At 45.0% G+C, this 24,404-nt stretch overlaps 2 protein-coding genes across 3 annotated transcripts in view; one reads left to right on the forward strand and one right to left on the reverse strand.

The window, feature by feature from the left end:
* Window positions 1–14,729, reverse strand: part of BRINP2 (BMP/retinoic acid inducible neural specific 2) — a 146,935-nt gene extending 132,206 nt beyond the window's left edge. For both annotated transcript variants that reach the window (XM_006047011.4, XM_044942799.2), the window contains exon 1: window positions 13,946–14,729. The gene's annotated coding sequence lies outside the window, so the exon portion shown is untranslated. The remainder of the gene's footprint in view (window positions 1–13,945) is intronic.
* Window positions 14,730–20,745: 6,016 nt separating this feature from the next.
* Window positions 20,746–24,404, forward strand: part of ASTN1 (astrotactin 1) — a 353,111-nt gene continuing 349,452 nt past the window's right edge. Inside the window, exon 1 of the mRNA XM_006047010.4 lies at window positions 20,746–22,247. Coding sequence (XP_006047072.1) covers window positions 21,965–22,247 — 283 coding nt within the window. The 5' untranslated portion in view covers window positions 20,746–21,964. The remainder of the gene's footprint in view (window positions 22,248–24,404) is intronic.

A 24,404-nucleotide genomic window follows, 5' to 3' on the forward strand; every position in this document is an offset into this window, starting at 1 on the left:
CCAAAATACATTAAGTCTTTTTAAGTCACTGCCAAATCCATTTCGCTCACTGCATTTTTGAGATACATTTAAAGAAACCAAGCAGAGGGGCAAAAAAGAAAAAAAAAAAACCTCATACGGTGCTGTCACCTGGAGAGAAATCTAGTTCATTATCAAGCCAACCATGCCTAAGAGGCTGGGTTGCTACACCTGCTTTTCAGTAATAAATACTGCATATGTATGCTGCCCTGCACTGAAAGTTTGGGATAGGGCAAAAATAATTAAAATGGTAAAATAATATGGTGATTAAGAAAAAGAACTGTCACTTATTGAGCATTCTCTGTGTACCCAGACATTAAATGCTAATTCTGCATTATTTCATTTCATACTCAAAACTATCCTATGAGTACACAATACATCCATTTTACAGATGTGGAAACTGAGGCTTACATAGGTAACTTGGCAAGGTCACATACTTAGCACACGGCAAGGCTTACCAATGACTTAAACCCAAGTTAGTAGTTCCTGAGCCTATTCTCTCGATGACTAGGTCATTTTATCTGTAAGTTAGAGCATATTCAACTTCTGGAGAGATAATACTGAGATATCAGTAAGTATCTAGGCCAATTCTTATGCCGCAGCTTTCTCTTAACAAAGGTTACAGGGGTGTTGTCATGGGCTCAGTTGCCTTAGATTCCGTCAAATAAATCCCCACTTAGCTTGGCAAGAGGAAGAGAAGAAGATGAGGCGTCCTATGTCCTCCCACCAGCAGCACGAGGCACTGTTTTGAAGGACTGTGGATTAGAGCAAGCCTCTGGAAAATTCTGTGCGAGGCCCTGCATAATATTTCCAAACCTTGCTAAAGTCAAGAGTGAGGCAAATGTACTGGATAGGCAGCTGTCAGTGTGGTCCCTTTTAAGGGGCCTCCAGTTCCTCTCAAAAGGGGGGAAAAACACACGAAGTCTCCTACTTAGGTTAAAATCTGTGAATTTCTTTTTCAAAATGCTCAAGTGTTAATTGAGAGGGCAGCACATTAAATCGTTATTAGTCATTAATGCTTCAGCACAAATTAGTTGATCAGGTTACTGAGAGGTGTGAAGGGCCCTGAGGAAAAGATATCATTTTGATGGAGGTGGTGGGGAGTTGAATGGGTGGGGGAGGGAGGGAAGGAGGAAGGACCATAGTATATCTCACTCACTCACTCACATCCACACACACACACATCCACACGCACCCACACATACCCACACACATACATATATACACATACACACACACACCCTCTGCTTTCCCTTTGGAGCCTGCCAGGACTGTACTCACAGGTAAGGCTTTTCAGAAAGGTTCCAGACACTCCTCAGCATCTTCCAGACAAGAATCTTGCCTGCGCCTCCACGGCCAGAGGGCGTGTAACACGGCCGTCTGCCTCTAGGGGTCTCCAGTGCCCTGAGGCTTCAGGAGGAAGCTGACCTTGCTGTGTTATCCCGCAGGGCTCACATCCCAGAGGGCGAAGATTGCGGAAAGGGAAAGCGGCGCGTGCTGGGAGCACCCCCCAGGACCCCCTCACCCGCCGGGAACAGTGCTCATCGACCTCCCCAGCTCCTGCCTGTCGGTTCATTTATAATATGCTAAATGGCTGAACAGAGAGTGAGAGGGAGGCAGAAATTAACTGCCCCCGCACTCCGTACTGAGTGCTTAAGCGTTCTTATACCTCAAGGGGATTCCAAGGACTTCCCTCTGCAGCCCCACCCCGCACTCTTCCCGGAAGCCCCATCTCAGCTACTCCAGAGCGGGAATCGCTGCAGGCTCAGCCTGAACTCGGCTGCTGCCCCGAGTGAGGGTCAGAGCAGGGTCCCCCCTTGCTGCTGGGGCTGGACTCTGATGGCCAGACCCTCTCTGAAGTTGGGTCTGAGGGAGGGAAAGGACAGATAATGGGCGAGGACCACAGCCTGGCTCCTGGGAGACCTGGGTGTCCTATGAAAGCAACGTCACTGAAGCCCAGAGGGTCCAGAGATTTTTTTGGAAAATCTCACAACTGAGGAGCATCAGGAAAGCAAGAAACTTTGAGAGAGGCACTATTCTTCCCCACCCATGCTTGAACAGGCTGCAGGGTTGGCAGCAAGACTCCGGCTCTCTAACCCATCTTGTGTCTTGGGTTTGAATCACAGCGCCACTAGTCACTCTAGCTGTGAGATCGTGGGTAACTGACTCAACCTCTAAGTACTCTTTTTTTGTTTAATCTTTATAATGGCAATTGTGATATCTATTGCATGTGCAGGCTCAGTCACTCAGTCGTGCCTCACTCTTGGTCACCCCATGAACTGCAGCCTGTCAGGCTTTTTTGCACATGGGATTTTCCAGGCAAGAAGACTGGAGTGGCTGGCCATTTCCTCCTCCAGGGGATCTTCCAGACCCAGAGATCAAACTCTCGATTCTTTACCACTGAGCCACCTGGGAAGCCCATCTATTGCAAAGGAAGTAATTTTAACTAAAAGATTGCACAGCTGGTACGCTGGGTGCCTAGCACTGTGTGTGACACTCCACAGGCATTTGTGCATAGGCAGTGAATTTCACACATCTTCAATGACCGAGAACAAGAGGAATTCATCCTAGGCTCCCTCCACAGGTGTGTCAGCATTAATGATAATCTTATATTTTAAAATCAATTTTAGTAAATGAATCATAAGCCCAGTGTTTTAAAGGAACTCTGTAGCATGGTGATTTTCAACGCGTTTTTGAACAGCCTTTGGGTTCCAAGGAGGTGTCTCAAGGATCACTTGCAGGTGAAGAAAGAGAACTGACAGGTGGGGAAGCTCCGGGCCCCCAGACCTCCTCCAGTCAAAGACGTCTACTTTTATCTGTTTCACACATTGGGGTTCTGGGTAAGGATTTATTTGATTGGTCTTCTACTGCTTTTAAAAAAGGTTAAAACCACTGGCAATACACTTTTGTGTAATTCAGGGAAATCTTTCCTCCAAGCGTAAGGACACTCACCTCTTATTTCATTTGAACATGGAGTGCACCTGTATCCAGAAACAGAGGCACTTACATCCAGCCCACACGTCTTAAGTACCCAATGTGTGTAAAGCATTGCACTTAAAACTTTGCAGCACCGACCTTGTGACCTGCTCCAGAAATACCCCGAGGATTTAACAATGCTTCCATCCCACTCCTAACCGATTTAGCCTTGTCCTCAGAGCAGCTACCCCGACCTCGACCACAAAGGCTCCCTTTCCCCTGCATGTTACCTAAGACAATGATCACATTGAAAGTCCAGAGTCGAAGAGCATGGGTCTTGGGATCTCACAGATCTGAGTTCAAACGTGAGCTCTGCTGACCTCAGGTTATATTATGTCCCTGAACTTAAGTTTCTTCAACCATAAACAGAAGATAACAACCATTCTCAAAGTGTTGTTAGATGATTAAATGAGCGATGCCTGGCGAGCACTTCACATGGTAACTGCTGCCAGGTAGCTCTGGATGCTCTGGCGTCCAATAGCAAATCCTGAAGCTAGTACCTGACCCTCACTAACCATAGCTAAATGCCATTTCTGTTCTCGAAGGAAGTCAACGTCTTGTGAGATTTAATACTTAGGGATACAAAAGCAGCAGCTGTCATTTTCTCAAAGCCCATTGTGTGGCAGGCACATTGCTGATGTTTTTCAAACATCGTCTTTAATCTTCATGATGTTTGCACTTCATGATACAAGGGGATATCCTCTCCATCTTACTATATGGGCAAACTGAAGCTCAGAGAGGTTGTGTAATATATCCAAGGTCACACAACTACCGAGTGACCAGGACTAGATCAAAGCCCAATTTGTCTGACCCCGAAATCAGGAGCCTTTTCTCCCCACCTTGCTGACTCTCAGAACTTTTCCTATGAGGAAAGCAGAGGGCGTGGCACAGGGGCAAGAGTCTCTGGGTTTTTCCTTCCCCAATTTCAGTCTGTAAACAGGAATGATACTTCATAAGGTTATAGTAAAAAATTAAATGAGAAAATATGGGTTTCAAAAAAAGCCTAGTACAGTGTTTATCAAGTATGCTTCAGATGTATATTAAATAGGTATGAACTTGCCCCCTCCCAGGTTTTATCTGCTCTCCAAATCATTTATTTTTTTAATCTTTTTACCAGAAATATTTATAGAAAAGATACATATGTATGTATGTGTATCTATGTGGAGTAGTGCATGTGAACATATATGTATATATGTGTATGTATATATACATATATATGAAAAATTATAGCACAGACTACCATCCAGGTCAACTGGCAGCATCTCAGAAGCACTGCCCTCTGTATACCCCTCCCTGGTCAAATTCCCATTTCTCCCTCCAGTCCAATTCACTTCTTGTCTTGTTGAAAAATAATTTTCCTTTCCCCTTCCGCTCATGCCACCGGCTCGTCTCCAGCCTTTTTGCTGTGCCTGCGCCTGTCACTTGACTAAGGTTCTGAGCAACACGTCATTCACAGGAGAGGCATGAAACCAAGTGGTTCGGCAGAGCAGGGACACACGTGCATGCGTGTCCTCACCCCCCACCTCTGTGGAGAGCAGCCAACCAGACATCCTGAGAGACATGTCTTAACCCCAAAGAACAGAAGGACAAGTGGACTGACGGGAGAGAGGCTTGCAAACATTTGGGCTGCTTCCTAGCACTTGCACTGTACCCCTCCTTCCCCAGCCTGGACCAAGTCCAGTACCTTCAGTGGTGGCGGATGCTCATTACATTACAAGCCACCAGAACTTGATTACTGAGTCCACAAGTTTTTTTTCTTTAGACCCCAGATTCTATCCCACCTGGAATTTCCAGGTGGCGCTAGTGCTAAAGAACCTGCCTGCCGATGCAGGAGACATAAGAGATACAGGCTCCATCCCTGGATCAGGAAGATCCCCTGGAGGAGGGCATGGCACCCCACTCCAGTATTCTTGCCTGGAGAATCCCATGGATGGAGGAGCCTGGTGGCTACAGGCCATGGGGTCTCACAGAGGCAGACATGAGTGAAGCGACTTAGCGCACACACATGCAAACTGACAGATCCATTTCCAATTTAAATGTTCCCTTCTCAAAGACACCTTCCTCAATCACCCTCTCCTACTGTACTCTATTTTGATGCTTTTCTTCATTATCAACATGGAAAATATCTCATTTATTTGTCTACATATTTCTCTTTATGGATATATAGTAATAAGCGATATAGACTCAGTATCTAAACTGGGTTAGAATGTCAGCCACCTCTTACTAGCTGTGTGACTTTGGACAAATTGTTTAACCTCCCTGGGCTTCCAATTCATCATCTGTAAAATGGGAATATAAGATTTATTAAAATGAGAATGATAGAATCATGACATGAAGGCAATGAGTTAATATACATAAAACCTTCAGTATAGGGCCTGACACATAAGTCCTACTAAAGTGTAAGTACTTCTGTGTAAGACAGATAAGGACTACACATAAAGTACCTCTTTTATCAGCCATGCCAATAGTAATCATTATCATGATTATCATCCTCTCGAGTGTAAGCATCTTGATGGCAGGGTTTTTATCTGTTATTCACTGCAGAACTCCCAGTGCCTAAGAAGAGTACCTGGTACATACCGTATCCATAATATTCTGAATAAATAGTTCCTGACAAATGCATCTTAGAACTCCAACCCCAACAGTGCCTCTGAGTACAGGAGAGGGCCATAGGAACAGATCACTATAGTGTGCTGGGTATAGTACAAAAACAGAGTTTGAGTGAGATGTGCAGGGGTGTAGAAGAGGAGGCAGTTAATTCCTTGTCTTGGGCAAGTCTTCTCTTCCATAAGGAGAGTATCCTTACGTAGTGTTAAAGCTTAGTAACCCTCAGGAAACAGACCACAGGGCAAGGGAAGGTTCTCCACAAAAGCAACACAGCACATCTAACAGCTTGGGATACTGAGGAAACTGCCTGGAGTTCAGGTAGCTGGACTGAGAAGGGGTAAGGAAACAGACATGGAGAGGCTGCTGGACCAGATCGTGAAGGGCCTCCTCTTTGTGATGCTAACAAACTTGGGTTTTTCTCCTGATAGCAGTGAGGAGCCATGGGAGAACCATACTAAAGGAAAGAGCATAATGGCATTTACCAGTTTGAAAGATCACTCCAGCCAGAGGCTGGGTTGTCTAGTCCTTAAAAAAAGGAGACAGGGAGACCAAGTACAGGGCAAGTCCAGGTGAGAGGGATGAGAGCCAGACAGATAGGGGCTGGAGGAGGAGGGAAGGGGAGGACGGCTTTGAGAGATCAGCAGGAGGTAGATCTCCTTAAGTCTGAATTGATGGAATTGATTGGGTGTGGGGGTGGATTCAGATGGGTATATCTTTCCTTTTCTCCTTTGCCTTTCACTTCTTTTCTCAGCTATTTGTAAGACCTCCTCAAACAACCATTTTGCCTTTGCACATTTCTTTTTCTTGGGGATGGTCTTGATCACTGCCTCCTGTACAATGTCACGAACCTCCATCCAGAGTTCTTCAGACCCTCTATCAGATCTAATCCCTTGACTCTGTTTGTCACTTCCACTGTATAATCGTAAGGGATTCGATTTAGGTCGTACCTGAATGGTCTAGTGGTTTTCCCTACTTTCTTCAATTTAAGTCTGAACTTGGCAATAAGGGGTTCATGATCTGAGCCACAGTCAGCTCCCAGTCTTGTTTTTGCTGCTTGTATAGAGCTTCTCCATCTTTGGCTGCAAAGAATATAATCAATTTGATTTCAGTATTGACCATCTGGTGATGTCCATGTGTAGTCGAGTTTTCTTTTGTGTTGTTGGAAGAGGGTGTTTGCTATGATCAGTGCGTTCTCTTGGCAAAACTCTGTTAGCCTTTGCCCTGCTTCATTTTGTACTCCAAAGCCAAATTTGCCTGTTACTCCAGTATCTCTTGACTTCCTACTTTTGCATTCCAGTCCTCTATGATGAAAATGACATCTTTTTTGGGTGTGAGTTCTAGAAGGTCTCGTAGGTCTTCATAGAACCATTCAATTTCAGCTTCTTCAGCATTACTGGTTGGGACATAGACTTGGATTACTGTGATATTGAATGATTTGCTTTGAAAACGAAGAGATGATTCTGTCATTTTTGAGACTGAACACACATACTGCATTTCAGACTCTTCTTTGTTGACTATTAGGGTTACTCCATTTCTTGTAAAGGATTCTTGCCCACAGTAGTAGATATAATGGTCATATGAATTAAATTCATCCATTCCAGCCCATTTTAGTTCACTGATTCCTAAAATGTCAATGTTCACTCTTGCCATCTCCTGTTTGACCACTTCCAGTTTGCCTTGATTCACGGACCTAACATTCCAGGTTCCTATGCAATATTGCTCTTTACAGCATCAGACTTTACTTCCACCACCAGGCACATCCACAGCTGGGCGTTGTTTTCACTTTGACTCTGCTCTGCCTCTTCATTCTTTCTGGAGTTGTTTCTCCACTGATCTCCAGTAGCATATTGGGCACCTACCTAGCTGGGGAGTTCATCTTTCAGTGTCCTATCTTTTTGCCTTTTCCTACTGTTCATGGGGTTCTCAAGGCAAGAATACTGAAGTGGTTTGCCATTCCCTTCTCCAGTGGACCACATTTTGTCAGAACTCTTCACCATGACCCGTCTGTCTTGGGTGGCCCTACATGGAATGGCTCATAGTTTCATTGAGTTAGATAAGGCTGTGGTCCACCGACTTGATGGACATGAATTTTAGCAAGTTCCGGGAGCTGGTAATGGACAGGGAAGGCTGGCATGCTTCAGTCCATGGAGTCGCAAAGAGTTGGACATGACTAAGTGAATGAACTGAACTGGGGGTGAAGGGAGGAGCTGTGTGAGAGAAAGCAGAGCTCAGGACAACCTGTATGTCTTAAATTTGCCCCTGGGGGATTGGTCTTCCCATTAACCAAAGCAGGGAATTTGGAGAGAGGAATCATTGTGTGTGTGAAATGGGTATATAATGTGTTCGCCTATGAACATTTTAATCTTGGCAATCATCAAAGTGAAATATGTTTGGTTGGAAAGAATGTTGACATTTGTCATGTGCCTGGAACTGTGTTTGGCTTCTTATGTATTTCATCTCATTTAATATTTAGAACAGATTGAGAGATGGGGCATTATTATTTTTTTTATAAATGATAAAACTGAGGTTCAGTTAAGATCCCTACTTTACACAGTGAACACTGAAGAACAGTAAGTAAACCAGTTTGATTAAGCAAGATTTAATGAACTGCATATAAAGAGAGGGATCAGAAAATAAAGTTTAGGGGCATATCATGGAAAAATTTGAATTGAGATATTAACCACCCCACAGGGATGTTGTAAAAATTGGTTGAGAGAAAGCGTATAAAGCATTTTGTAAACTATAGAAGGCTAAGCAAATATGAGGAATTCCAGTTGTGGCCAAACCTTATTGCAACAAATAATAATTAAGAACATAACAATGAGTGGACTTTAGTGTTCAAATCTGTACTTATTAAATAAAATTCAACAATGATGTCTTCTCCCCATTCTTCTTACTGATAGGTCCACAAAAGAATCTCTAACACATAGCAGTAACTTTTCTTTCTCCCCACCAAACCATCAACATATATTGTTTGAAGGAAAACTCTCCCAAGGAAAGATGATGATATGGTAGGCATGAGAAGGAAGAAGGGGATTTGAAAGTCAAACAGACCCAGCTGATCCCGACTACTGTGTCCTCACACTTTAGAGTGAGACCCTAAAGATATTTAACTTGGATATTTCTAATGTCAGGCAGAAACACAAAAAAATTAGGATAAAATTCCTAGGCCTCCTACCTGCTAATTGTTTCCATGTGAACTGGGAGCAGCAATGCTCTACAAATGCTTAAGACTGGGCTGAGTCACAGCTGGTAAGGTCACCATCAAACAAGCCAGCTTCAGCTATCTGTACCCTCCTTGACTTTCAACTTTGGAAATACATGACAGACATTCTCTGGGCTGCTCACCATCTTCCCATCCAAGTTCTCTCTCTTTATGTTTCTGGCCCCTCTTGTTTTAAGCCTGTGTTCTTTCTCCATATTAGCTGTCACTGCTCTGCAAAACTAGACCAGCACTGCCCAAAAGAAATATAATGTGACCACATAGCCACATTAGAAAGTAAAGGGAAATGGGTGAAACTAATCATAATATATCTTATTTAACCCAATATATACAGTATAATTTTAATGTGTAATCAATATTAAAAGAAACTGTGGTATCTTCCTTTAAGCCACGTCTTCAAAACTCAGTGTGCATTTTTACACTTTCGACGCTCACTGCAAGTGCTCAAGAGTTACACGTGGCTGGTGGCCGCCATATGAGTACTACAGTGTGGGGCAGAGCTCAGTCCTGGGAGGTATCAGATTGCCCACCCTTCACCTAATCCAGCATGCCAGGTATATTTATGTTTCACGTGAGCTTCAGTGAAAGGAATGATGGAGCATTTGGCTGTTGAGAATTCCATACTCTAATGATGTTCCTCAACTTTACTTCCATCTGCACAGCAGAGCAATAGTTTCCAGAGACAGCAGCCTGCATCCTAGTCACTGAAATGAGACCCCTCCCTCGCAGCCCCCAGGCTGAAGGACAACTGGGCTGCCTCTCTTCACCCCCAAATGGAAGGGGCTTTGGCCCACAGTCACTAACCACATGCCCATGGGCCTGGACCTCTAGGTTAGCCCCCAAACATGGCAGGCAATACTTGAGAATAAAATAAAGGGCCTCTGTCCCACCAACCAACTCAGGGTCACTTAACATAGGAAACAAAGGTGAAAACAAGGCCTAAGGGAGAATTTTCAAGACAAAGTACATATCCCTGAGGACTTGTCCTCAGAGGGAACTCCTGGGGCTAAGCGATCACACACCCACCAGGTTCTTGGGGACCTTCCTTGTGACCTGAGAGCCACGATGAAGTGACTTTAGGTAAGTCATTCAAGTTCTCAGGGCCCCACTGGAATTTTGTCCATGTCAGAATGGGGCCACCGAAGCAACCAGTGACAGGTAGAGTGAATGAAGGTCTCAAACCAAGCGAAGGCTGAGGAATAGGGTTTCACCAGTTCTGTGTTTGCCTTGACCCCTTCGCTAAAAAACAAGGCTCATGACTGAAGCCAGTGTGTGTGGCTGTCAGGTTGGAGCCATCTCCAGGTGCCAGGCAGCCCTTGGCCCTTCCTTGGCTGGCAGATTGACTTCCCTCCTCTGCTGTTCAGCTGAGCAATCGCAGTTCCTCGTGGTACAGCTGCAGGCAATACTGCACCCACCCTCTTGCTTTTGTGGTCTCCTCCTTGGGGACTGCTACAGCATATGTTTTATTAAAAAGGAAAAGGAGGGAAGATGAGAGGTTATGTACATGGGCGCGCTCAAGAATCTTAAGATGGAAAGTCTCCTCAATGCTAAATGCCTGAGGGCTTTGGCATTTTGCCGGCTCCAAGTAAACCTCAATAGGGATATTTGGGTGGGGAAACAGGAAATGAAGGAAAATCAAGGCTCTCGCTCTTCGGAGATTCTCAGTCTAAAAAAAAAATATGAGATTTTTCTCATATTCTCTTGAAATTTGCCTACTCCCCTCCCCAATATCTTTCTCCAAAATTTTTGATATGCTGTTGATAAGCTCTCTGACCTTGAGCACTGTTTCTCCCATCATATATGGATTAGACTTGAGGGTGGGTAGAAGGCTTAGGTAATTTTCAGTGTCTAATGAGATGTCCAACATTTCAAATCCCTCTGTCTCATGTGAGGGCAGCTTCCCCTAGGCCACTCTATGCTTCAAGTAATTAACCCAGATGTATGCAGTTACCAGGATCCAAGTGGAGAAGTGGCTTAGAGCAAATCCCATGGAAACATGCAAGCCTTGAAGTTTCCAGCTTCCTCAACTGTGCTGCAGTGAGCCTCTCTGTCAACTGGGATCTTTTTACCATCTCTTCCTCTCCAAACAAATCCCAGTCTATCCCCCAAGGCACAATTCAAATTTTCCTTCCTTGGAATATTGAGAGCTCTTGTTATCTGCACAAATCGATTGTAGATGAATTAGGTCAGCCTTGTGAATTTCTTGTATTGAACGGCTGTTTAGAATGTATGTTGTCATTTACCTTTTCCCCACATGTAAGCCTATTTTCCTAACTAGAATGTAAGATCATTGAGGGCAAAGACAAGGTCTTATAAGACTTTGTATCCCTCATAGCTCTTAGGTCAGTGCTAGAGGCGAAGTCCTAGGTTACTGCAGCCTCCCATTCCTAAGAATTATAGAACAGCTGAGTCAAATCATGGCTACCACAATTAAACCATTCCCTAGGAGATACCTGGAGAGCCTAGGGGTAATTTAGGAGTGAAAAGACCCAGACCCCATTCCGTAGTTTGCCTGAATTTTTCCAGAGTAAACTAGTTCATCTTTCCAAGGTCCTCTGCCCTCCTTTTTCCAAGAAGGAGGCTAAACTCATTCTAGCTCTACTTGTTAGGGTAATCAAAGATAAATGAGACCATAAGGCATGTGAAGATTAATTAGATGAGCTCCCTAAAATACCTCTAGCCCTTCGGAAAAGTATGCCATTGTAAAATGTACATACAAGGTCTTATTATTTAAGAGAAAGAGTTGAATCACCAAAAATAGTCTGCACAGTGGAGAAAACAAAACACTAACCAGGAACCCTCAACACTAAGCATCCCACTCAGCAGAAAGTGCCCACACAGATGTCTCCAGTCCCTCCAGATTACTTCTTGTTTATGAGCTGGGGAGGGATTTTGGAGCACCGTCTCAGAGGGGATGGTTTTTGTGCCAGGCTCCCCAGTGGCCAGCCTGTGTCTTGGGAAAGGGGATCAGAAGGAGTTGATGACGCAGGTATGTTCTTTGCCCTCTGGTCTTGCTCAGTAAACAACCTGTTAGAAGGCCAGAAGGGAAAACCCAAAGGATGATCTTAAGGGCCTAAATGGGGGAAGACATCGCCCATCCCTGAGTCTGGCCCAATGCTAACAGAGCAGGAACCCTCCTCACTCCCCAGCCCATCCCTCCTTTCCTCCTTTCTTGTGGCCACACTGCAGCACACATCCCTCCATTCTTGGAGACAAAGCCAGCCCCATTTTTGGGGAGGAGTGAGAAGCAAGAGTCCGGGATGCTACTGTCTTCTCCATGGCTGCAGAACAGCTGTTAAACCCTTTGGTGCCAGCTGCCCTCCAGCAGGGAAAACCATGGTCTGATATTTGCGTTTTCCTCAAACATTTCACAGTATCCAGGCTCTCTACCAACTCAAAACATATCCCTCCTCGAAGAAACAAAGCATGCGTTTTTCCCCACAGTAGGCAAGTAGTCAGAAGCTGAAAAGAAGGTACACACACACACACACACACACACACACACACACATATATGTATAGCAGCAGCTGTGATAGAAAATTTCAGGATCATCGTGACAGCAGTGTTTGGTCATGCCCTCAGTGCTGCAAAGCAACTTATTTTGGATGGAAGGAACTCCAGAGGGTCCTGCCATCAACAAATAACATACACATAACTGTGTGAAACCAAGAGGGAAAACACACAAACTCCAGAATCACTTTGCTGTTGTCTGATGTCATCAGACTGCCCCCCAGGGGATTTTGTAAAATACTTTAGCTTCTTGTTTAACACTGGCAATTGCATGTATTCTAGGAAACATGGTCAGAAAGAGAATCTCTTCACCCTGCACATGTCTGGAGAAGACAGAGGCAGAAATACTTGACTTACAACATACCTTTTATTCTCCTGATGGCTCTATGCTGACAGATCATTGTCCCTGCTGGACGAGGCTCAGATTGCCCAGCTAGAAGCCTGGCCTGTTATAATTGCTCTCCTTTGAACAAAAACATTTGCTTCTGCTCAGGGCACCTGACTCCCAGAGCAAGGAAGAGCACACACACAGTTCTTTATGGATGGGGTCTGTTCAGTCATGTTACAGTGCATTAGCTTGATTATTAGTTAATATTTGGCTTAGGTCTATATACCCTGGATAAATATGTACCACGCAGAGGGACTGCTTGGTGAGCAGAAAACTCCTCTGGGCTGGAAGAGCAGCTCCCAAGTTCATGTTCCTACTAGGCAGGAACACTCCAGGCATCTGGGACCTGGGCAGGGAGTTGCACATGCATGCTGCTTCTAGAGGCAGCCTGCTTCCTTCATATAGCTGTTAACAGGCACACACACACACACACACACACACACACACACACACATATACCATAGGCAGCATTAGATGAGTACCCAGAAAGATAGCCAAATAATCTCAGCGTGCCCCTCCTTCCAGCATAGCAATTCTCTCCCCAGTGTCCCCAGCAAGCTACCAGTTTCCACTCAATCAGTGGGGTTCCTGCTGCCACCCTAGGGAGACTATTTGCAACCCACAGGGTTCACTCTTCAATCTTTATTTCTTCCTGGCTGTATGTGCATGGGAGCAAGAGACAGGCCTCTACAGACATGCCAGGGAGCTCTACGGACATGTGAATAGAGCTCTAGGAATGTGTGAATATCTGTGAACGTGTGGATCGTGTATGCCGACCTCAGCTCTTGGGGGTCCGTCCCAAACACAGGGAACCATGTACAGTCCAATCCAGCATCCGCTGGGTAGGCAGAAGTCCTTGTCATCTTCTGCAATTATGCAGCCTGACAGGTTTTCTGAAGCTAATGGGAGTTACACTAACTTTGAGGACTTAAACCAAGCAAAAGCAATATAGGTCAGGCAGAGTGCCCAAGTCGTGTGACAGCCATGCAAGCAACACCAGGAGGCCATAACAGGACGGTCTCAAGCTAAACCCCAAAGTCCACGGCTCAGCTCCACAAGACAGAAACTAAGAGGCGAGGGGGATCATTCCCTCTGCCTGCAACTGCCAGGCACCAGGACAAGAAGGCTGTAGGAGAGCAAAAGCATCCCCTTATCAAGAGACACACCAAAAAGACAACGAAAAAGGGCGGTGGAGAAAAGCCACCAACCCCCTGCACTGTTACCTTGAGTCCTGCAAGAGCCCTCCTTGCTCTATCAGCTGCTCCCCAAACCTCCACCGCCTGGGAGGAGACTCCTGAAAGGTTCCAGGTTTTTGTGCAACATCTCCAATGGCAGCTTTCCAAAGTTTTTACTTCATGATGTCTCGTGGCTCCTTCTCATTTGGGGAAAACGTGAATGCCTCCCCCTCAGCGTGTGAAAGGGAGCGGATGTCTCTTTTCAAATCTTGCTCCCTGCTTCGCTGCTGCTGCCGCCGCCGCCGCGCCGCCGTCAGACCACTTGCCTGCTGCCTTCTTCCAGCTGAGCAGCCAGGATGCCCGGCATCCACAGCATGTTTGAAGAGAGGCTCGGACGCTGGGTCGGGGCGCTCGCGGGTGGAGAGGGAAGGAAAGTACCAACCCCAACCCGGGGAGTCCTCTATCCCTGCACCGAAGAGAAAGCCAAGCTCGTGCCTTCCTCCCAACTCTGTAGAGACTCACTCGCCCTGTCTCTCTCCCGGAATTACTGCGTTGCCCATGGGTAGAGACAGTTCCTCCAGCTTCAGTGCTCCCTCGGCTGCCTGCAGACCTGCCCGGACGCTCGCCGCGCACGGCAGGTGCACATCCCCGGGCAAACGCTAACGGTGTCCTCTGAGCTCAGCGAAGACGCTGCCCGAGCAGCCGCGAGCAGAGCAGCTTCCGAGGCGGGCGGATTCCATCCTAGGCTGTAGCCCAGCGTGTCCCCGCTCCGACTCCGCGCTTTTCACCTAAGCAGTTTCACCTGCAGACTCACACACCAGATGAGTGTCTTAAGATAACAATGCTCCCCTGCCTGCCTCTCGCTTTCTTTCTTATGCACGTAGGTGGGCAGCCAATGAGACGCAGCTCCACACTCCCCACGGGGGCCCATTGGCTGGGAGGCTTGACTGGGGGCGGGCTCGGGGCCTCACCGGCTGTCTTCTTTGGTTAGCTGGCTGGCTGGGGTACCAGCTCTGTTAACCCTTCCAGCTTTGCAGCAGAGACTTTTTTTTTTTTTGGTATGGATAAGGGAGCCTTGGATAAATTCATGACTGGGGAGTTGGATAGTCGAAGAAGGCTGAGGAACAGGAAGAAGCTTGGAAGCTAATTACATTTTCTTCTATTCTTCTGAGTTTCCATAATCATTTGTCCCAGACCATTTTGTTTGTTTGCTTAACTAGAACTTGCAGAGATAAGGACCCATTTGAGCCATTTTCCTTTTAATTTGAGGTTTTATTTGGTTGTTTTGTGCATTTTAGCCTCTTGGTCAGGGTCCTGAATTACTTAATTAGAAATCACTGCCCAGGTGAGAATCTTTATCTTAGTGTATTTTCTGCCTCTCTCACATACATGACACACATCATAGATCAAGGGGAGAGAGAGAGGCAAAAGACAGCAGGAACTCAGTGAGCAGACAGAGAAAGAGAGCTAGAGACTCTGAACAGCTAAATCAAGAAACATTATGTCCCCAAACCAGGACTGTGAAGACAAAGGCAAAGAAAAGAACTTCAGGTTTCTGGGGCGAAATTAAGAGGAAAAAATGTCCTGCCTCCCCCAAAGTGAATTGTTTTGCCTATGGTGTTTTCCTTGGGCATGCCTCTTTTCACTTTAGTGTGTGTCAGGAAGAGGGAATCTCCACTTGGTTTTTAAAGGAAGACTAGAGAAGTCAGAACAGGAACAGCCTTGTTTCTGTGTTTCTGTGAAGCAGGTGCTGTCGCTGAGCCTGTGAATTGAGAGAAGAGAGAGAAAAAGGAAGAATGAAAGAGAGAGAGAGATGGGGGTGGGAAGGAAAGAGTAAAGGAAAAAATATTAACTTTGAATAAAAAAATATGAAATATAGTTCTAAATGTCCTAATGAGGGTGCAAAACTGAATTAATATTTCCAGCTAACTAGCATACTGCACTAAATTTTGGCAGAGCATGGGAGCGTAATAGTTGAAGAAAGAATCCAATTCAACAGAAGAGCTGGGGGTTGGAGCTGGCAAAGGGATGTGAAGGGTTCACACTAACTTGTGTGATGGGGAAAATATGGAGAGGAAAATACGAAGTCAGAAAGGGAGAGAAGTCTTTTGATTTAGTTTCATTTAAAAATGGAAACCAACATTAAGGATTATTTTCATAAAGAAGCAGAAAAAAGAAAAGTAGGCAGAGGTTTACCGAATGTTGAAGTAGTATATACCAGGATTATCTAAAAAGCATCAGGAAGCCAGCTGTTCTGAGTGAATGGGGAAAATGAGAAATATTCCTCCCATACATACCTCTTAGCTCCACTCATCTCTTTCACCTCTACTCTCTCCTCTGCATCTTTTATAGCTTTGACCTTCCCTTTCTGGATTGTAGGTATCTTTTCGCCTTAAGCTACAAAACATGTCAGAGAGCAGTCCCCAGGATAAAACATGGAAGTGGACCAGTGAAAGTCTAAATCTGTTACTATCCAACTGCTGAGTTATTTACTCCTGCGCTTCCTAGAGACAGAGGCCTCCTGAACTTTCCCTGGTGAAAAGACACCAAATTTCGAGACTCTTATAAAAAAAAAATAGTAGAAAGGAGTGGTAAAGGAAAGGGGAAGTTGAACAAATGACTACCAATCTTCAGGGAAGGAAAGTTAAAATTTCCAAAACCTCTAAAGAAGAAGGAAAGAGGGTATAGAGTTGGGAGACAAGAAAACAACTTGTAGAAAGAAAAAAAATTGCATCTGCTTTCTTCTTCTATAGGGTCCGCTGCTGCTGCTGCTGCTAAGTCGCTTCAGTCGTGTCCAAAGCCATGTAAAAAACAGCTTAGTCAGGTATACTAGACATTACTAGACCACAAAGAAAGCTGAGGACTGAAGAATTGATGCTTTTGAACTGTGGTGTTGGAGAAGACTCTTGAGAGTACCTTGGACTGCAAGGATATCAAACCAGACCATCCTAAAGGAAATCAGTCCTGAATATTCATTGGAAGGACTGAAACTGAAGCGAAAGCTCCAATACTTTGGCCACCTGATGTGAAGAACTAACTTACTGGAAAAGACCCTGATGCTGGGAAAGATTGAAGGCAGGAGGAGAAGGGGATGACAGAGGATGAGATGGTTGGATGGCATCACCAACTTGATGGATATAAGTTTGAGCAAGCTCCAGAAGTTGGTGATGGACAAGGAGGCCTGGAATGCTGCAGTCCGTGGGGTTGCAAAGAGTCAGACACGACTGAGCAACTGAACTGAACTAGACATTACAAATTCCATGAGTGTACAGTTTGATATATTTTTACCTATACATGCATCCATGTGATCACTACCCACAGCATTTCCAGGAAGCTTGTCCTGACATTCTCAGTCCAAACTCCCTTCCCTGCAGAGATAACCACTATTCTGACTTTCAGCATCAAAGAGTAATGTTACCTTGTCATGAATTTCATAAATATTTTATCTTAGAGGATAACCTCTTCTGTGTCTGGTTTCATTCTCTTATGTCTGCAAAATTCATCCACATTGTTGCACAATATTTTTTATTGCTGTGTAGTATTCCATCACATGACTGTATGCTATTTATTCATTCTCCTATTGATGCATAGTTGAGTTGTTTCCATTTTTGTTTTACATGAGTAAACATGCAATTAATGTTCTTGTACATTCTTTTGGTGGACATATCATTTATCCTGGGCATATGCCAAAGAGTATTAGTCACTTGATTTGCTTTTGGTTACTACATGGGAAAAAAAATCTCATGAAAAAAGTTCTGAAGCCTATTTTCTTTCTGAAATAATTGAAGAGTGGCAACAGCTATCACTCATGAGCACCAATTGTCTAAAATGTTAGATCCTTTATATACATAGTCTCATTTCCTTCTCACACCTATTCTAAAAAGCATGCGTTATTGTTTCTGTTTTGCTAATAAAAATGTTCTATTTTGCTAATAAAAATGTAAGACACTATGTTGGGAAATGGCCATTGACCTTCTAAGGTTTTGTGTGTGTGTGTGCACGTGTGTGCACGTGTGCACGCACATAAGGGCTCTGGACCTATGGGTAAAGGGAGTGATGGAAAGTCTCACTTCATAGCTAAGGGCTGAGATTCGTCTGCAGATAAGAGAGAATCTGGAGAACACTGAGTGGTGGACAGAATGGCATGGGAGGAGTAAAAATGGGTTGCGGACTTTAATTTGGTGGGGATGCATTTGTGTGTCGCGGGGGAATGGGAACCGGACAGTGTAGTAAGCACAACATCTAACAGAATAAAGAGTAGGAAATTTGGAAAAGTTTTTGAATTTCCAAACTATGGTGTTTGAACTTTATCCTGTGGGAAAAGAAAAACTAGAATGGCATGAGGAAAGTAAGATTTCATAAAGATCAACCTGGTAGCTGTCTAATAAAGAGTTTAAAAGCAGGAGAAGCATTCAAAAGCTATTATGAGTCAGGGAGCAAGGCCATTGGAGCTGGAATATGGAAGCTGGACCTCAGGAAGAAAGTCAGGATTGGAGATGACAGAACCTGCTATTTTATAGTGTCTTAGTCAATACAAGTATTTGTATTTCTATAACCTGTGGGATGGGCAGAGATCAGTGGCCCCATTTTATTGAGGGGGACAATGAAGATAAGAATAGTCCAGGTTCAAACTGATTTGTCTCTAGGATGATATGCATATTTAAAGTGGTATTAAAATCTGCACTGATGGATATGTAATAATAAACCTATCTGTTATTAATATGCAAAATAATAGTGTTCCAGGCTCACCTCCAAAGAAGCAAATTATGGAGTTGAGACTTGACTTCAAGTCTATTGCTTCACTACATCATGTTGCCTGTATACAAAGGTAGTTATTTAGATGTATACAAATTTCTCCCAGTCCCATTTAAAAGTAAAACATCATACAGAAGAGATGCTCTAGTTCCTGTGAACTTCAACTTCTCCCCATCTCTAGGTATTTACTTCCCTAAGAAAAGGCCACGTCACAGTGTATGCATATTTAGAGGAATCCAGTGCCCTGGCGATATACTATCTCTTTTTATGTGCATAGTCCTCTTGCTCGACCCTTCCACAAATTCCAAGTCTTTCCAATTCAATTTGTTGTTGTTCAGTCACTCAGTCGTGTCCGACTCTTTGCGACCCCATGGACTGCAGCACGCTGGGCTTCCCTGTCCTTCCCTATGTCCTGGAGCTTGCTCAAATTCATATCCATTGAGTCGGTAATGCTATCTAACCATCTCATCCTCTGCCGTCCTCTTCTAAATGGACGTTTAATCCATGTACCCTTTTTCTTGTGACTGTGAATGAGAAAGTATGTAAAAATGTAATCATGTAAAAACTATAGATAGGCAAAGTAAAGTCAATATTGACTTATCAGAAAATCAAATGGTTCACTTGGGTTTTCTAAAATGACTCAATACACTTCAGAAAATGAAGAAGAAAGATTTCAAAACAATAATAGATTATATGCTACTCAAAAGCAAGAAGAGTATTTTTCCTAGAATCTGTCCATGCTTAGTCTAATGCACAGCATATGGTAGGTATGCAAATGTTTACTGAATGAATTACTGGGAGCCATTAAAGTCCAGAAATTATCCACGGGTGTACCTAGATGTCCTAAACTGTGTAGTGGAAAGGGCCCTAGGCAAAATCTTGTTTGTGGTCTTCACTCCCCCACTCCTTCTTGGCAGATTGATCTTGGGTAAACTGCTTCACTGGGGCTTCCCCCGCCTCTCCCCCGGCTCAGAGGTGAAGAGTCAGCTGGCAACGCACGAAGATCCCCTGGAGGAGGGCATGGCAACCCGTTCCAGTATTCTTGCTTGGCGAATCCCATGGGCAGAGGAGCCTGGTGGGCTGCAGTCTATGGGGTCGCACAGAATCGGACACGATTGAAGTGATTTAGCATGCATGCATGCATTGGAGAAGGAAATGGCAACCCACTCCAGTGTTCTTGCCTGGAGAATCCCAGGGACAGAGAAGCCTGGCGGGCTGCTGTCTATGGCGTCACACAGAGTCAGACACAACTGAAGCGACTTAGCAGCAGCAGCAGCAGAAGCAACTGACCAAACGCAAGCATGCAAACTGCTTCACTGTTTCACTGTCCTCAGCTTCCTTATGTGTCAAATGAGAAACTGGACTAATAGATGATCTGGTAGTTTCATGCTATTTCTCACATTCTAAGACCAAGTGTATTTTCTCGTTATCACTCTAATTTTTCAATGGGAAACCTTGAGTAACAAAGTTAATACTGGTTTTTATGTTAGAGAGAGTAGGCAAAAGAGACACCATGGGGTCTTTATCTCAGTATCTCCTATGAAGATGAGTTTAAAAAAGTCATTAGCTGATAAATGCTTTTTGCAGTAATTTGCAATGCTACATGGTAATAGTTAGTTCTCAGATATGGTAAAAAAAAAAAACTGTTATAAAGTCTTTATCTCTTTTCTTATAAGCAAGACTTTTACTCCATAAATGTGACCTTAAATATATGACTCATTTTCTTTATTCCCATTCATCAACTAGAGTAACCTTGTCAAATATATGGCAAAAGCTTTTTTTGTTGTTTCTTTAAAAGGACATACATTCAGAGATGCCAATAAATTGACACTAGGTAGAATGAGAATGAAATTGTTCTCAAGTGGAAATCCTCTTTGAAAATGGTGGTGCATTAAATTCCCAGAGATTAGAAATTATTTATAACATAGTCTTATAGCACTTAGTATTTAAGTCAGCATTGAATAAATGTTTAAGGGCAAACTTTTTTTTTTAATTGAAGTATAGTTCATTTACAATATTGTGTTAGTTTTGGCAAACTTTTGAAATGAGTTAAAGGTTATCCTGTAAGAGAAAGTTCAGTTAATCATCAGATACTAGCACATACAAAAATCACTTTTCTATCAGTTTATTGCATACTATCATCATTTTGTTAAGACTTAAGGCATTACTGCCCAGCACTAATGGAAACAAAACTTTCAAGGGTTTTTGTTGTTAGTGGCGTTTTTATTATCTGCCCTGTTCTACTCTTGATTGGACTGGGTTTGACCTGGCCCATGCCCAAGGATATTTTTTTATTCCTTTTCCATTTGTTAAGGGTGTCTAGAAACTTTGTTTTTCTCACATTTTCTTCCAGCTCTGTTCTGTTTACTGGATTCTCTATAACTAAAGGCTCAACAATTCTTTGAGCTAGCTCTACTTTTTCTATCAATTATAGCCAGCTCCAAATGATCTTTATATTGCTTACCATAGATAAGATTGGTAACAGAAATGGAACGGAAAAGGGATAGAGAAATAGCAAATAAAAGTTCTAATTCCCTGCTTAACTGTATGCAATACACTGACTTTGTTGTTCACACAATCTATCTATATATATGTACATACAAAATATTCCCTCTAAACATATTTCTGCACCGTTAGTGCTGAGTAATAACACACACGTGCATTTATTCCAGCACACGCTTATCCAATATAAAAATCCAATTTTAGTGGGTAAAAAAAGAATGGAACCACCTATATCTACAAAACAACTGGGGGAGTATTTGCATCTACAGACCCCCCATCACTGGCTTTGAGGAAGCACATTTAAAGGGGTGTGCGCGCGCGCCCTTCCCAAGCCATCAGGAAAATAATGCGGGAGGGAAGATTTTGCATTGGAAAAACGGCTGGGGAAAAAAAAAATGCTGTGCAGGTAGTTAATAGCCAAGAGCGTGCTCCTGCTGGGGGGATGCAAAGGAGGAAGGCGGCAGCACCGGCTGCCCGCTGGGGGCTGACCTGATTCCCCAGAATCTTCAGCTCCCTTCCTCTTTCCTCCGACGTCCTTCCTTCTCCTTTCTTCTCTCCCCACTTTCCCCCCACCTCTCCTCTTGCCTTCCCCAGATAAGCAGCTCCGGGAAACAAAGAGCGCGCGGGCTCTCCTTAGCCCTGCACCAGGCCAGCGGCATCTCGGTCCGGGGGACCCGGGCTTTCCCGGCTCCGCATCCCCTCCCCAACCTCCCCCGCCTCCCGCGCTCGCTCGCTCGCTCGCTCGCTCCCTCCCCGCTCGCTGCCTCCCCCACCTTCGCAGCGCTGGGAGGAAGGCGGCCGGGGCTCAAGATGGCTTTAGCCGGGCTCTGCGCCCTGCTCGCCTGCTGCTGGGGGCCGGCGACGGTGCTGGCCACGGCCGCCGGCGACGTGGATCCTTCCAAGGAGTTGGAGTGCAAGCTCAAGAGCATCACGGTGTCGGCGCTGCCCTTCCTGCGCGAGAACGACCTGAACATCATGCACAGCCCCTCGGCCTCCGAACCCAAGCTCCTCTTCTCCGTACGCAACGACTTCCCGGGAGAAATGGTCGTGGTGGACGACCTGGAGAACACAGAGCTGCCCTACTTCGTGTTGGGTGAGTCCCGGGGGAGGTCGAGGCGGCCAGAGGCGCTGGCCCGGCGCCCCCAGCCCCCCTACTCTGGCTCGCTCTCCACACCCACTCGCCGACTACCTCCCCTCCCCCACCCTACCTCCCTGGATCCGCCCCGTACCCAGACCATTCTCCAAGCCGACCTACAGGCGGGCGCTTCAGTGCACCTGACTTCTCCCCCGAATCCGACCCGGATGCTGGGCCTCCCACCTCCCCTGCACTGCCTTGGCCCCCAAGGAACAGGTTGCCCGAGTCCCTCTGAAACGGTCCCCGGCTTTCATTCATAAGCACACGCACCGGAGCCCTTCTTGGCTGCTCCCAGTTCAACTCCCAGAAGCCCTTTTCCTGCTCCCAGGCCACAAGCTCAGTTCTTGGCTTCAAGCCCCCAGGACCACCCCTCCTCCCCCCAGCATCTCCTGGGGGCAGTTAAAAATAGGTATCTACTGCTCACCTAGCCAGGCCTGTGCAGGGCAGATTGGGTGATTCTCAAGAATTCTCTCAGTGAGAGCTCTTTATCTGTCACTAGGCTGCTGACCCTGGGTTCCAGCCCTGGGTTGGGAAGATCCCCTGGAGGAGGACATGGCAACCCACTCCAGTATTCTTGCCTGGAGAATCCCATGGGCAGAGGAGCCTGGCCGGCTGCAGTCCAGAGTCAGGCAAAGAGTCAGGCAGGACTAAGCACACACAGGCTGCTGACACTCTGGCCTTCCTTCGGAACACAAGTTTCTTACAGCCCTGGTGTCCAATCTGGCAAGTCCTAGCTCCATGCTTTCGTGTAACAGACACCTCCAAGTCTCCAACTCCTTGAATAAAGAAATCATCCAGACTGTGGTCTGTTAACATTGGCATCTTTGTTCTCAAGCTCCCTTAGAGAGAGAGACACGGGCATTCCTGCACAAAGAATGGCTTCCCTGGGTCAGGAAGCTCTTCCTTCCTTTGTTTACATCTCTCTCTTGGTATCCTATTTTAATTTTCTTAGGCCACAAAACTCCTTCAGATACTAGAACTTCTACATTACTTCTAGTCCACTCCTCTTTTTTTCACTACTGAGCTGCAAAAGAGACTGTAGTCCTGCTTCTGCAGCTTGCAGAGTACCACAGGTGCATGTGACTTTGTTATCCAAAATTTCCTTCACTTCTCCCTGTGCAGATCCACCTCACCTTGCTGTGCAGGCCAGCCATGCAGTCCATTTCTTTAGTGTTGCTATAAACCACCATTCTTATTTTGCCAAGGAGAGAATTAATAGACAGCTACCAGTAAGTTTCTAGATCCAAGGAAAAAAATGTGAAAAATGTCCAGGAAGCTTTCCATCCATTTGACTGCCCTACCAACTAAAGTTCACTTTGTAGGGACATGGCTTCCTGATGGCTGTATGTAGGTTAGAACCACAAATGGAATGGTATTTCACATCCCTTTCATGTTCTTTCCTTATGAGACATGAAACATTAAGAAGTGGATGAGTAAACCCCCACTCTCCAGTCTATGGAAAAACAATTTCAAAAACTGCCTGGTCCTTTGAAAAGTTGGTTTATAGTTCCTGGAGCACAGCTCGGTAGACCTCATTAAGCCCAACCTATAGTCTTGATGGTGTTTACTTTTGCATTAGAAATGTACTAATAATACAAAAACTGGGGGCTGGCTGGGAATGCTGACATTGTGGATACGCTGTTCATTGAAATGTACAATTGCTGGGTTATTTGGTGGATGTAAATTTTGTGTTGGAAGTCATGCTGATGTGCAAGTAAGTACACAGTCTGTTCATCATCCAGTGTAAGAACGAGTGTAGGGAATTATATGTTTCTAAAGAGCCTATTTGGGGGCTCTACATGCAGTGCTTACTGTGCATGAGAAGGGACATGTGTGGTACATGAAAAAAGGAAGGTTGGATGAGCAGATATTCAACGTTCCACTTCCTTTTTTGCAGAATCCCAAAGGCAGGGCCTGAAGCCATGATGTGCCTGCTCAGATCCAATGTGTTCAGCAAAAGCCCACATGTTAAAGAATGGGTTTTCTGCACCTCTGTGCAAAGCTGCCCACTGCAGCATCCTGCTGGAGTTGCTATGGTAACCTTCTGCAACTTGGCATTGACACACAGGAGCAGACACACACTTTTATTTCAGGGGCAGATGCATTTGCTAAATG

The sequence above is a fragment of the Bubalus bubalis genome, chromosome 5 (genome assembly GCF_019923935.1).
Source record: "Bubalus bubalis isolate 160015118507 breed Murrah chromosome 5, NDDB_SH_1, whole genome shotgun sequence".
Classification (NCBI taxonomy): Eukaryota; Metazoa; Chordata; class Mammalia; order Artiodactyla; family Bovidae; genus Bubalus; species Bubalus bubalis.